At 32.1% G+C, this 15572-nt stretch overlaps 1 protein-coding gene across 1 annotated transcript in view; it reads left to right on the top strand.

The window, feature by feature from the left end:
* Nucleotides 1-15451, top strand: part of LOC132555784 (CD82 antigen-like) — a 49256-nt gene extending 33805 nt beyond the window's left edge. The window contains exons 3-9 of the mRNA XM_060220147.1: nt 2882-3091; nt 4759-4833; nt 5074-5172; nt 5539-5607; nt 5814-5936; nt 8740-8823; nt 9949-15451. Of these exons, the coding sequence (XP_060076130.1) occupies nt 2882-3091; nt 4759-4833; nt 5074-5172; nt 5539-5607; nt 5814-5936; nt 8740-8823; nt 9949-10011 (723 nt within the window). The 3' untranslated portion in view covers nt 10012-15451. The remainder of the gene's footprint in view (nt 1-2881; nt 3092-4758; nt 4834-5073; nt 5173-5538; nt 5608-5813; nt 5937-8739; nt 8824-9948) is intronic.
* The last annotated feature ends 121 nt before the right edge of the window (nt 15452-15572 follow it).

Below are 15572 nucleotides of genomic sequence, written 5' to 3'. Positions count from 1 at the left end.
TTATATACTAATCCTATTTGTTAGGAGACCTGTTTATCAATACAATACAAATTATTTATAAACAATTATGTAGATTGATGTTTCTGCATTTTACATACATTAATGCTCTATAGTATGCTTTGTGGATATTGACATACTCTTTCTGGTATGTCATTACACAACAGGACTGTGATCACAGCCTGTCCGCATGATGGACTAATGGTGCCTCATAAATTCTGTTTTAAGTGTGAAGTAATTGCTGCAGTCTTGCTCTCCCAGGAAAAGCTCGAGTCTCAATTGCTAACTGCCTGGCGACATCAACAGCATATTACACATATATCTCTGCAAGCACTTCATTATGAGATTTGCATATTTGTTGGATAATGGTTTAGTTTATTTGAGCTGTCTGTGTATATAGCATGATGAAATCCCAATCTTCCAACCTGTATGTTTCCAGTAAAACACCACAATAAGTGCTACCAATGAAGTTGCTGGCAGATCTGTCAGTTTTGTCAACAAAATACATGAGATGTTATCTGAACCAAAACATATGGTGAAAGAAAATGTAACAATGTGTTGAAGAAGTAGATAGGCAGCCTGTAGTGTCATACTTCAGGAAGCACTTCAGGCTAGTCCACAAAACTGCAGCATTCCTTGTACGTGTATACTGTAAATCACTTATTTTTTGTGAGGGATTATATTTTGCATTTATTCATGTTGGCATCATTCGAGATTTCAAATCCATCGCGAACATACGTTTGCTGAAGTTATCTTAGATAAATGACCTTTTTAGTGTTGTACCCCCGAAATCATGTATTCACGAATAAGACCATCACTAACCTTTATTTAAAATTAAATACTAAATAAAAATAAAATGATTTTAAGTATGTTAGGGTTCAAAGTGCTCAGGTTAAAAAATGTGTAAAGTGAAGAACGAGAGATTCATGGTCATTCGTAGGTCAAGATTACATTAAGTAAAAGTAACAGAAAATCATAGGTTGGGGATTACCTGGTAATACTACAGCTTGGTATTGTATTTTGCTGCAAGGTTTTCCGTGTATTTGTTGGATTTGACAGGTCTCCTGATAAGGACTGATTTAGTATGCATATACACAGCATATTGGCATTGGCAGCTAAACAGAATACACAATCAATGGCTTTTACTGTCAGCCCACACTTTCTTCATCTCTGGAGGTCACACAGCCACTGGAGGGAGTAAAAACATAACAAAATTTAAATGAAGCTGTAAAAATGCCATACACATTGACAAAATAATTGTAGCGTTTTTGTCTGAAGGAATTTTAATCAATAAAAGTATTTGTGATTTCTTTTGATAAACAAAGTCCATGTTGTGTGTGAGGAGTCAGGAGGTAGAAAGAGATTATATATAGAATCAATGAAAACAGTTTACTTTTCTTATAAATCCATTGTTTATTTCTTTCTTGAAAACTTATTTGTAAAATTTCATTACTGAGAATAGTTTATCTTTGACATGGTTGCTGAAATATCAAGATAAACAATATGAAAAAGAACCCATTGGGTCCCATTTGTAAATTCCAAATATCTTCAAAAAACTGTTAATTAATTTAAACATTCTTGAAGATTTAAAAAAAAATAACAGTAGTGGTATATAAATCAAATATTAAGAAGGGAGATAACTCTATCATCCTTTATAAAGAATTACTGCAACATAAAAAATCCTTAATGTTTTATTGTATTTGTATTTGTCCTAAAATATGAATATGTCTTTTCCTGTTGAGAACTACAGTGCTGGTTTGTATAATCATACACGGGTGAGATCTTTCTTTATTATGAATTGCATAAAATCTATTTTCTGAAGAGTGTCTTGCAAATATCACTGATTAATAATAGATACAACTAGACCCCTGATCAGTGATGCATTATGGCCTTCTTTATATAAAACCGTTTCAAATGTCAAAGATCAGCTAATGCATTAATCAAGTTCATTAACTGAACTTTATTAAATTCAAATTCTTCTCCTTTTCAACATTTTTGATATAAAAATCACACCTCAGCCTTCTTATATAACCGGTTATCTGTACTTAATAAATCATTAGTTCTATTTTTGTATTGTTTTAAATAGCTGTTCTTACAGATATACATCCACCTATTTTACCTTATATTAAATGAAGTGTGATATGTAACATAAGTTTGAGTACAACTTTGTTATAATAAGTTATTTAAATAATTAATTCATTTGCTCTGATATATATATGTATATATATCTTAAGCAAAGTGACAGATTTAAGTTTTCAATGTTTTGCATAACTCATACATGTATTCATAAGAAAGTGAGAGAAAGCATCCATTCGTGTTCCTATTAGGCAAACATGCATGGTGAATGAGACAAATTTCACAGATGAGACAAGCATGTGACATCACTTAATTGTGCTGTTACAGTAGTGTTTTTTATACACACATCTTGAATAGTTACGATATGGGCTTATTATAATACATGTACATGATAGACCAGGCCAGATAGGTGATCGGAGAAAATCAACATGGGCACTTTTCTGTTTTAAACAATTTTTTTTACTACTTTATACTCACTGTTAAGAAAAATTTAGGAAATATGCCAGAACACAATGAAACATGCTCTTTAAAGCAAACTCTTTAGTTATTTGTTTAATTTTGTTTTGCTGTATCTATGATATATATAAATACACACATATTTATGTATACAATAATCATTGAGAGCGGTTATGTTGCTGGTTAATTTTTTGACAGTTCCAAGCGATACCTTGAAAAAAAAATAACATTGTGGAAAGACTGACATAGTTAAAAGGGTCACAACTTCAATCTTTATGTATAGAATCTGTGTAAAATGTCCTGCCTCACCAGACACTATGTAATGATACATTTATTTGTTTGTTTGTTATAGTTGTCTGGTGGTGCGATCCTTGGAGTCGGAATCTGGTTTCTGGTGGACAAGAACATCAGCAGTTACTTCACAGTAGTTGATATTGACACCGGGGACTCATACTTCAAGTATGCAGCCTACATCCTCATCGCATTCGGAGCCTTTGTCTTCCTTGTTGGATTCTGTGGATGTTGTGGTGCTATCCGTGGCAGCAAGTGTCTCCTTGGCTTCGTAAGTCTACGATATTCTGGTGTCTTTAACACACACAGCTTCGTTTTTAAGTTTTCATTATTTTTATCAGTTAATATCTTCACTCAGCTGTATAAGGCTACAATCTTTGGTCTGTTGAAGTCCTCAATCAGCTTCGTAAGTCTATAATCTTTAGTCTGTGAAAGTCCTTATTCGGTTTTATAAGTCTGCAGCATTCTGGTATAATTCCTCAAACAGCTTAGTAAGTGAAAATTCTGGTTGTTAAAGTCCTTACTGTATTTTGTAACTTAACGTCTACAATATTCTGGTCTTTTCAAGTCTTCACCCAGTTTTATAAATCTACAGTATCCTATAAAGGCTAGTAACTCTGTAAATCTATAGTGGTGCACCCTATGTGATAAAGAGCACGATAATTAGTACTAGTTATCACATGTATGCATTGTTTTACCTGTTTCAGATTGAAATGTTCAGTCTTTAAGCATCCATGCATTGTCTGTTCCTCAACCCTTCCGAGTCCGTCTCCAAATCCTTATAAATGTTCAGTCTTTAAGCATCCATGCATTGTCTGTTCCTCAACCCTTCCGAGTCCGTCTCCAAATCCTTATAAATGTTCAGTCTTTAAGCATCCATACATTGTCTGTTCCTCAACCCTTCCGAGTCCGTCTCCAAATCCTTATAAATGTTCAGATTGACTTGCTCATGTATTCGTTAAAATTTATTTTCCTTTAAGAAATTTAATACAAACTGCCAGTTATACAGGAGAGGAAGTCTTATCTTTTAACAACAGTCATTAAGTTTCTGAGTGACTTATCATGAGTTGGGGAAGGCCCTGAAGTAGCAATAGTGTTCGGGGGTTAAGACAAATTTTTATCAAGAAGTTAAATGTTACAGATATGAAATGTCACATTGACAGGTTCTTGATCTGTACAATGCTTTACCAGGACAGGAAAAGGAAATTGATTTTCCGACCGGAAATTGAAAAAAAAAAAAAAAAAAAATAGGAAAAAATATTAAAGACATTTGAAATAGTTTTATTGATTGGATTGCCGGTAACTTGTGTGGCTTCTGTTTATATGGCTACATCAGCATTTATGGGATGTTGATTGGAGGCATGATATTCAGTGATGTGTTTTGTGCTTTTCTGAAAATGGGGTCACAAATTTTCATTTTTATCTAGCCATTACAATGAATAGTGAGGCTAATGTAGTCACCCCAGCATTGGTAACATCCAACCTTAAAATGTCAAAAATTTTTTTTGCAAATTTTTCAAGCGGTACTGGATCACAACTGTAAACGGACTGTCGATTAATAAATAGTTCAAGCAATAATATGAACTATTATCAGAATGCTTAGCTATACTTGTTGTATTTATGGAGCTCAAAAAATAACTTTCTGTTTGTGATATTTGGGATCAAGTCTTACTTTGAAGTTTGAGTGGTTGAAACACTTTACCATGTACATCACTAGCACTCTGTCTCTGGGTCATGGATACAAGGCCTACAATGGGGCAGTTGCACGGTACTGGCAGCAGGGTGGTGGTTTAACTCTAGAAACTCTGACTTTCCTTCACCATCCAAACCTTGTATGTCCTTAAATGACCCTGGCTGTTAATAAATAAGCTTTAAAACAATTGAAACTAAAACCTTGTTTATCTGTCATTATAAACTCTTGTTCTTTTGTTTCTCCAGTATGTCTTCTTTCTTATCCTCATTATTGGTGGGGAGGTCGCTGCTGCTGCTCTGATGATACTCTACAGGATTGAGGTAAGTGATTCATCAACTACATCAGCTCCCACCTGTTGTTTATGATGTAAACATTTTACTTGCAGCAAAAATATTATGATCTGGTCTAACACTCGCCAGCTTAAAAGTGTAACTAGATGTCATGTTAACGAGGCAGATGATGCCGTTTTCCCTATTTTCTAAGTTTTCTATGTATTGCCATGTTTTATGTAAGTAGTGTCGCTGTATATCTGCTGTTACAAACTGACTGATATATTTCAGGTTGAGAAAAAGATTGATACAATCCTTGAGAAATCTGTGAAAGAGAAGTACTCTAACAGTTCAACTCTACGTGATGCCTGGGGCTTCATCCAGATCAAGGTAAAAAAAATGTTTTACACACATTCAACAAACTCCTCGTGGCAAATCGGTATATTGTGATTTACGGAAGCACTGTAATGTTATACCAAATAGCTCGTAGTACTGTGTGAATAATGTAAGGATTGGATGGGAAGGGGTGAAAGGTGGAATTGACAAAACGGTATTTATTGTAGAGAAAGAAGGCATTATCTTCTACTGTTCTAAAACCTCAGGCACCGTTTACCAGGAATGAGCTTTTAACAGGTAAAATGATGTAAAATTCGTCAAATGTTTATAATGTAAATCACTGTGACAAAGTGATGAATAGAATATTGAACTTCACCCTGCGGTAATTTTTACTGTTTCTGTGTTGTATGTGTGTTTCAGTTTGACTGCTGTGGTTACAGTGGGCCAGCTGACTATATGAATAATGAATACTTGGTGAAAAAGGGCCTGGTAAGTTTATAGTTGTTTATATGTTGTGTGTTTTTATCATACTTAAATATCTGTGGTTAAATCTCCATCAAAGGGACATATCTGGTATACATGTATACAGTTTTGTGAACTTTGTAAATTTTCTCAATGACATTCTGACACTGATGTAAAAGTGTAGTAGAATATTGTATGTTTGCTTATTTCAATATTTTTTCTTGACAAATTAGAACATTCCTCGGTCGTGCTGCGTATTGACTAACAAGGCAACAGCTATGGAAGAAGTGAAGTCAGCTAATCCAAAGAATGCTTCAGAGTGTAACAGCAAGACTGCCAATTTCTTCTATGAAAAGGTATAGGAAGCTGATGACTTTGTGAAATGCACTCTTACAGCTGTGTCCGTTACATTCTTTGTTTTATGTTTCACAATTGTAAGTTTCCTTATTACCACTGATAAACCTATGTCCCCCCACATTCTGTTATATATTTCTGTAGGGCCCAGGACCCCCCCCCCCCCCCCCCCCCCCCCCCCCCCAACATTCTGTGTTATACAATTAGACAGTTACAAGTGTCAAACATCAATACAATTAGACAGTTACAAGAGTCAAACATCAATACAATTAGACAGTTACAAGTCAAACATCAATACAATTAGACAGTTACAAGGGTCAAACATCAATACAATTTGACAGTTACAAGGGTCAAACATCAATACAATTAGACAGTTACAAGTCAAACATCAATACAATTAGACAGTTACAAGAGTCAAGCATCAATACAATTAGACAGTTACAAGGGTCAAACATCAATACAATTAGACAGTTACAAGTGTCAAACATCAATACAATTTGACAGTTACAAGAGTCAAGCATCAATACAATTAGACAGTTACAAGAGTCAAGCATCAATACAATTTGACAGTTACAAGTCAAACATCAATACAATTAGACAGTTACAAGAGTCAAACATCAATACAATTAGACAGTTACAAGAGTCAAACATCAATACAATTAGACAGTTACAAGAGTCAAACATCAATACAATTTGACAGTTACAAGAGTCAAACATCAATACAATTAGACAGTTACAAGTCAAACATCAATACAATTAGACAGTTACAAGAGTCAAACATCAATACAATTTGACAGTTACAAGGGTCAAACATCAATACAATTAGACAGTTACAAGTCAAACATCAATACAATTAGACAGTTACAAGAAAATAAGTCAAACATCAATACAATTAAACAGTTACAAGAGTCAAACATCAATACAATTAGACAGTTACAAGAGTCAAACATCAATACAATTTGACAGTTACAAGAGTCAAACATCAATACAATTAGACAGTTACAAGAGTCAAACATCAATACAATTTGACAGTTACAAGTCCAACATCAATACAATTAGACAGTTACAAGTGTCAAACATCAATACAATTTGACAGTTACAAGAGTCAAACATCAATACAATTTGACAGTTACAAGAGTCAAACATCAATACAATTAGACAGTTACAAGAGTCAAACATCAATACAATTTGACAGTTACAAGAGTCAAACATCAATACAATTTGACAGTTACAAGAGTCAAACATCAATACAATTAGACAGTTACAAGAGTCAAACATCAATACAATTAGACAGTTACAAGAGTCAAACATCAATACAATTAGACAGTTACAAGAAAATAAGTCAAACATCAATACAATTAGACAGTTACAAGAGTCAAACATCAATACAATTAGACAGTTACAAGAGTCAAACATCAATACAATTTGACAGTTACAAGTCAAACATCAATACAATTTGACAGTTACAAGAGTCAAACATCAATACAATTTGACAGTTACAAGAGTCAAACATCAATACAATTTGACAGTTACAAGAGTCAAACATCAATACAATTTGACAGTTACAAGAGTCAAACATCAATACAATTTGACAGTTACAAGAGTCAAACATCAATACAATTAGACAGTTACAAGAAAATAAGTCAAACATCAATACAATTAGACAGTTACAAGTGTCAAACATCAATACAATTTGACAGTTACAAGAGTCAAACATCAATACAATTAGACAGTTACAAGTCAAACATCAATACAATTAGACAGTTACAAGAGTCAAACATCAATACAATTTGACAGTTACAAGAGTCAAACATCAATACAATTTGACAGTTACAAGAGTCAAACATCAATACAATTTGACAGTTACAAGAGTCAAACATCAATACAATTAGACAGTTACAAGTGTCAAACATCAATACAATTAGACAGTTACAAGTGTCAAACATCAATACAATTTGACAGTTACAAGAGTCAAACATCAATACAATTAGACAGTTACAAGAGTCAAACATCAATACAATTAGACAGTTACAAGTCAAACATCAATACAATTAGACAGTTACAAGTGTCAAACATCAATACAATTAGACAGTTACAAGTCAAACATCAATACAATTAGACAGTTACAAGTCAAACATCAATACAATTAGACAGTTACAAGAGTCAAACATCAATACAATTAGACAGTTACAAGAGTCAAACATCAATACAATTTGACAGTTACAAGAGTCAAACATCAATACAATTTGACAGTTACAAGAAAATAAGTCAAACATCAATACAATTTGACAGTTACAAGTGTCAAACATCAATACAATTAGACAGTTACAAGACTCAAACATCAATACAATTTGACAGTTACAAGTGTCAAACATCAATACAATTAGACAGTTACAAGTCAAACATCAATACAATTAGACAGTTACAAGTGTCAAACATCAATACAATTTGACAGTTACAAGAGTCAAACATCAATACAATTTGACAGTTACAAGAGTCAAACATCAATACAATTTGCCAGTTGTAAGGAAATAAGTAAAATATCAAGAAAACATTGAAAAATACAAAAAAAAAAATGTGTTATTTTACTTTCCCATTACATTAAGGGAAGTTATAATAGATACATTGGCCAGTAGGTCTTCGGAATAGTGTCAAAAGAAAAGAATCTATCAAATATTTCATTTTTCTTTATATTAGAATAAATATCATCATGAAAACATATCCTTATCAGCTATAGTACATTAAAAATGGATTGTTTTGTAAATAAACTGTTTAAGTTTATCGTTATATTGTTCATGATTACAGGGCTGTAAAACAACGCTCCTGGACATGGCTCTCCAGTATACAAACATCCTCATCGGAGTTGGCATCGGTGTAGCCTGTCTTGAGGTATGTTTGTCATGTCAATTCAATGTCATAAAATTGGAAGAAATTACACATTTTATGTCTGTTGTGTTAGCACTTAAAAGTGATCAAGTCATGAATTTTTGTAATGTTCCAGGAGGAGGTGAGAAAGATTGAAACAAGTAGTAAAAGATTTTATAACCATTTATAATGATTTATTAATTGCTTTGAGAATGTTATGTTGCTGCGATGAAGCAGTACATAAAACATTGAATAATTATTTTTTAAAAGATCAGATTGCCTCCATTTGATTTCTGCCTCAAACTGGCAAATTTAGCAAGAACTGTCAAATGTTCAAAACTATCTGTTATGCAAATGAAATGCAGTATGGTAAGATCAAAGCAAGACGATACATTGAATAAAACCATATTAAGATAATCAAAATGATTTCAGATTGATAATATATACAGTTTATGGATCAAGCATGTTGTTTGATATAGTACTAGTGTAAAGCCTTTTGCAAACTTGGAATTTCTTAAATTTGAAAAATGTTGTTGGTTTCATATATATATATTGTCACCACAAGAACAATCACTCCCACACTGACTGGTGATATATAGTACTGCTGTAGGTCTGCCCAAACCACTGTAGAAAAGTGGGTAACGGTTAAATTTTGTATTGAAACTTGTAGTAAAAAGATAAAAGGTTTTTAAACGTACTGTGAAAAGATTGCACCCAGTCATAATCTACCTTCAAGCTAGCACATATTCAATTTAACAAATTTTATAAGTATCAGAAACTTTTGAGTTTAACAAGGTATGTAAAATATGGAAGTTTTAACCAAGAGGTAAACTAATTGAAAAGACCAAGTAAATACACTGTAATAAGATAGACACTATTGGTTGTGTAGCTAGCAAGGTCTTCTTTACACTTCGATGATTCTTCCAAGTGTTGGAATGTATTCAATGTCTCTGTAATCTGTAATGGTAAAATTTCTAAGATAAAATTCCTCATTTAAATTTTTTTTTTCATTGAAATTTCTAATCATCAATTATTTTAAGATCTTTGGCGTTGTGTTTGTTACTGTCAAAAATTTCTGAGATGAAATACTACATTTAAAGTATTTTTTTTTTTATTGTATTGAAATTTCTAATTATCGAATGTTTTCAGATCTTTGGGATCGTGTTTGCCATCTGTGTATGTCGACGTGTGGACAAGGATGATTCCTACTGAGAATGAGAAAACAAGATGACACCCACCAGTGGTTACCATGACAACACAGTCACTGTCGCCTTGACATTTTGCACTCTTGGTCATTTCTAACATCATTTGCTCTCATTGAAACCAAATGAGGATCTCATAAGAAACAAGTTTTTCGTGTTTTGCCATAAACTATTTTAACTACTACATCATAGGAACATGTTGGGTTATGTGTGTCGAAATCGTGTACAGTGTCATTCATTGAGGATCCTGACTAATTACCATCTCTCTAGTATTTGGCATTTCTAAATGACTAACGACAATGAAGTAAATTTTCACTTGTTTCCTTTGAGTGATTATTTCTTCATTGTTAACTTCATATATCACCTTGTTTATTAGGATTTACAAAATCAGTTAGGTGTTTGAAAGTCTGCTGGATATACATTAATTTTTATGTGACCAAAGGTTGTGTGTTTGGATAAAGTGACTGTTTTGTCTGAAATGTGATCTTCAGAATTCAAAAGATAGAAGGAATGGTTTTGGCATTTAGCTAAAAAAAACTATTCCTTCATTGTTTTTTTTTTATTATTCAAAGAAAATTATTGATATTGTCAAATTTATATATATATTTATTATTGGCGATGTTGACTACACTTTCCAATAAACGGGGGTTAAGCCACTGTCATAGTTGATAGACAGAAACTGACAACTTTGCACGAACCAGGTTTATTTTTTTTCCTCGGTCACTTGCAAGTGAAATGTCAACGGCAGTCATTGATTTGATGGTCAGATAATTTTTAAAATTCACGCGAACCTGAGAAAAAATTCTCAAATATTGTAAAAAGTGAAGAACCCCTACCTTTTTTGGAGAATAATTACGGATACCAAAGTATTTCAAACATGTTTCTAAGAGATCTTTAGTGCTGAGGGAAGTGCAGCCAACATGTTTATAGTGACATCTGTCTCATTGAAAGAGACGAAAGTTTTGTCTTTGTATAGTTACGATGGTCTATATATTTCTAGTTGTAGGTATTGTTGTCCAGGGTCTCACTGTCATGAACTTACTTTGTATGTGTATGTGCCTATTGTGGTTTTGAATGTATATCTAGAATTTATTACTAGACATAATATGTACATAGATTTTTAACATTGAATACATTTTTATTTGTCCTTGAAAATGCTGTCGAGTAAAGTACACTTCTTGTTCTTGTACGAAAACCAATTTGGAGTTCAGAAATTTAACCAAGAGAGAGAGTGAGAAAAATCTACCAAATGATCATGCTGTTGTAGAAAATCTCATCTTCCAATGATTTTTGGGACTCGGATATGGAAGTCCAGCTTTTCCTTTGGGAATCGCTCAAATTTTAGGAACCCACTTTATCTCTTGGATTCATCAGAAATTTTGGAACAAATGTTTTGGACGCACCTGAAATATTACAAAATTGACTATTTTCTCTTTATCTCTATATCTCAATTTTGAGAAAAACAATTAGTCATCTCTCATCTCTGAATGTCTACCAGAGTATTTGGAGTGTGCATTTTGTTGAGGAATCTAGTTTTTACGAGTGTTTAATATAACTAGTCCATGATCAATAGTAAACCTTTGTTGGGTTTGCATGCATCTCCTTGCCTGGTGAGTTTTACACTTCATTGAGGAGATTGCACACATTCGACCCCTAGGAAAAGTACAGATATGTAAACAGAATCCTTTTGACAAACCAAAATACTTTAAACATGCATTCAGTTGCTACATCTGTCAGAATAAATTGATATCTAAAATTATGAATAAAAAAAAATAGCTTATTCATTTTTTAAATAAGGGTAAAGAATTGGGCGTCGCCCACAAAAATTGAAAGATTTAGTAAGTTCAAACCGTGTAATAAGTCTGGCTGTACATGTACTTGTTAAAGGTGTTCTGTACGAAATGATGCCGCAAATCGGATTTAACTGTCTAGAGGGGAAATGTCAGTGCACTGTTACAATGCTTTGGAAGGATTGTTGTGTGGGTTAGTTATCACCATACTGCTATTAAATTACATAAAAATCCGATACAGAACTTCAAAACTGTCTTACTCTACTATTACCATGATGTATATAGCAAGCTTCATGCTGGAACAACAGCTGTGATTAGCAGTGATGTAGAATATTTCATGTCTTTTGTTTTGTTATTAAGAAGTGTATTTTATAATTTTAGATCTTGTAGAACAGTTGTTTTCTGTTGAGATGGATATTTTTGTATATTATACCTATATGTGTTTTTCCTGTTATTATGGTGTCTTAATAACAGTGTTATATAGAACCCAAAGTTTGCCTGTTACCCCTGTTATGTATTTTAATGTAAAGGTGTGTACAATATTTATATATTAATGTTAGAAAACCCTCTGAAAACCAAATATATGATATACTAAAACAAGTAAGTTTTGCTCATTATGTTATTTAGTGTTATTTGATATTGTTATTCATGGACAAATTTATAGATCTGAAGATATAGGATCCCTTTAAAGCATATTCTCATCAGAACTCTTTTATAAAATAGATCTGACAATATAATATCTCTTTCAAACCTAAAGTACCATGTTAAGAACTATTTTTAGCTCATCTGGCCCTAATATCTATTAAACCTTAAAAATATAAATTTTTTATAGATCGGAATATATGTTGTTTTTTTTTTTGTAATATCTCTGAAACCATATGTAATGTTAAAACTTTTTATAGATCTTAATGTGATATGTATTAAAACTATCTTTGTACTTTTGGAGAAGAATGACTCCTGGTCATGTCTGTAAATTTTCTCAGCTGTGAACAAAACTAATACTTGTAGTTACAAATGTTGGAAGTTATAGTTTTTTAAGAAAAATGAGATAAAGAAAACAAAAGACAATTTGCTGAAATTTATCATAGAAAATTATATTTGATTTGTGTATGTAAATCTGATTATTTGTAAAATAGGGCTGATGTACAGATATTAAAATTTCAAGCTACCTCACATGGTGAAATTCTTGTCTTTTTGCTGGTAGATATTAATTCTTTTTTTAAAAAATGTGAAATTTTGAATGAAACTTTGATCCTTTCTGCACCTGATTATAATGTTATTGCTATACAAAATTGTAATGTTCAGTATGAAAACAAAGTTCAAATAACAAATGTGAGATATGATGGATATTGCACACTTACAACATAACCAATTTCTTAGTTTGAAAAACAAGATAGTGTTTATCATCCTGTCATTCCTTGTAGAAATTTTACAACTTGTTTTGATTTAGCTCACCCACTCCTGTTTGTGTAGATATTGACTGGTCATGTAGTGTTGTAAGGCCTGTACATTACATTAGGTTGTTGAATGCGGTGGCTGTGTTTCTGTTGTCTGTGGTTTACATCCGACCTTGTCGTTCTGTACACAAGGACATTCTGTCTTGGTTGTCAGGGTACTATGTACATTTCACCTTAACCTGTCCAATCTGACCACTACTGGTGTCATGATTTTATCCAGTATACACAGGTTGTCAAAATATGCAGGTTTTATTGTCTTGTGGATCCGTCAAAACTTTTAGGTACATACACATCAGGACCTAGTTGTGAAGGTCTGTTATAAGGTTATACAGCTTCTCAGAATATACAGTGTCAGTTCAGACAGGTTAAGTTTTACCAAAATGTATCATATAGATCATTGTTTAATTTTGTGACCTCTCACCAATCTAACCATTGTTAAAATGTTTTTGTTTCCCTGATTTGTGTGAAAATGCTGTTAACACATAAAAAATCTATTCAATATTTTGCACTTATCATATTAGCTATAAGCTTACATACTGTTTATTGAATGATATTATAATTCTAATTCTGGATGTGAGAGTCAGCTGTTGAATTAGTTTCCTTTTTCTCAAACTGTACATGTTTAGTATTCTTTAGGCTAATTTCAGTCGAGATCTATACCTGTCAATTTGATACCTGGTTCCACCATTGATAATTTATTACAGGAGAGCAGTGTTTGATTTTTGGTAATTCAAGGGAAGTAATTTAAGCTAATTCCATGTTACATGGTATATAGCTCTACATATGGTCTTTATTAGGATGAAAAACTTCCAACTGTCTAATTTTTCATTAGCTTTTTTATATTTTATTGTTACAAAGTTTGAAAATGAAAATACATGTGCTACCTTACCAGAGAAATTAATTTAGTGCTAAATGTAATGAAATCAACTTAATTCAATTCTCATCTCTTTGACAAAATTTCTTTTTTTTCTGAGTTGTAATGTAGGGCATTACAATATCATGCATAATATTTACATTGTGTTATTTTGGTGTAGATACAGTAATCAGTGGGCTTAAGTTGCCTTGTCTCAATCATTTTAACTAGATATTTAATAGTGACTAGTTCACTGAAGTAACCAGTATGGCTCAAATATTGTTACTTTTTTTCTTTATGTTTGTTGTGTGTTTATGGTATAATTTTGCTACATATTTGTATTTCTTCACAGAAATCATTTTGCATTGATGTAAGAAATTTCAAATTACACTAGAAACATGGTTCACTGTAGTTGCATTAGAGAAGAAACGGTGCCTTTGTCCCTTCCAATCTAGTCTGAATGTCAACAAGTTTCCATTGTTTTTTAAGTGATGTGCTGTTACAAGCTTAGTCACCAGACAGTCCTGTGAAGTTTTCTTACAAGTAGCTTAATAACATAACTCAAATTTTAAAACCCGATATTTCATTATTATTCAAAATTTTAGAATGGAACTGTGTTTAAAAAGCACCATAGATTTTTTTTCTCTATATAAAATTGAATTTTAATAAAACAATACATTAACAACCTGTCTTATAAAACCCTCTTTATCTACCCTTCAAATAAAAAAAAATATGTATCACAAAGCTCGACTGAAATTTTAAGTATAATATGCTTCCTTAAAAATATTTTGAAGGGCTTTGATTTTGTCTGCATAATAAACCATATATTAGATGAAAACAACTTTCTACTGCATGTAAAATAGTGGCTTTTAGGTCCATGTATATACCAATAGTAATTTTTATCACAGCTGTATTTATCTTTTGTCAGTATTAAAGATAGATAACTTACTATGGTCATTACTCTACTGTCCATTACTGTCAGTATTAAAAATCTTAACACAATTTACAGCTACTCTGAAAAGTTGATACTTAAAGAAAAATATTTAGAAGAAAAAAAAAAAAAACTGTGATGATCTATTATGAAAAATTTGCAACAAAAAGTGAATGTAATAACTTCCATGTAATGGTTTTATGTACCAGAATCACAAGATATTATCACTCTCTGAAGACAATATTCTATTTACAGTTTTAAGTACGGTACACATTTTGTTGTATTCTGCTCCACTGGTTTAGCTCTGTTCTCCTGACTGTTGAAATCTGCCACTGATTCACTGTAGACGTACATCATTCCAGGTATTTTTACATGTATTCTTTTGAGAATTCAGGAATAAAACTTTTTTAGAATATAAATCTGTTGTTATTTATTATTTTATTTATTTATTGATGGTTTCGTTAATTATAATTAAATTACCAAGTATATTTTACTGCGTTTGCACAGATGATTTTAAACTGGAGACACAAATCATTTTAA

Source organism: Ylistrum balloti, unplaced genomic scaffold (genome assembly GCF_031769215.1).
Source record: "Ylistrum balloti isolate Yb309-2 unplaced genomic scaffold, AGI_CSIRO_Ybal_v1 Utg370516, whole genome shotgun sequence".
NCBI classification, from domain to species: Eukaryota; Metazoa; Mollusca; class Bivalvia; order Pectinida; family Pectinidae; genus Ylistrum; species Ylistrum balloti.
Note: the sequence above shows the minus strand (reverse complement) of the source record. Positions and strands in the feature narration are given on the sequence as shown.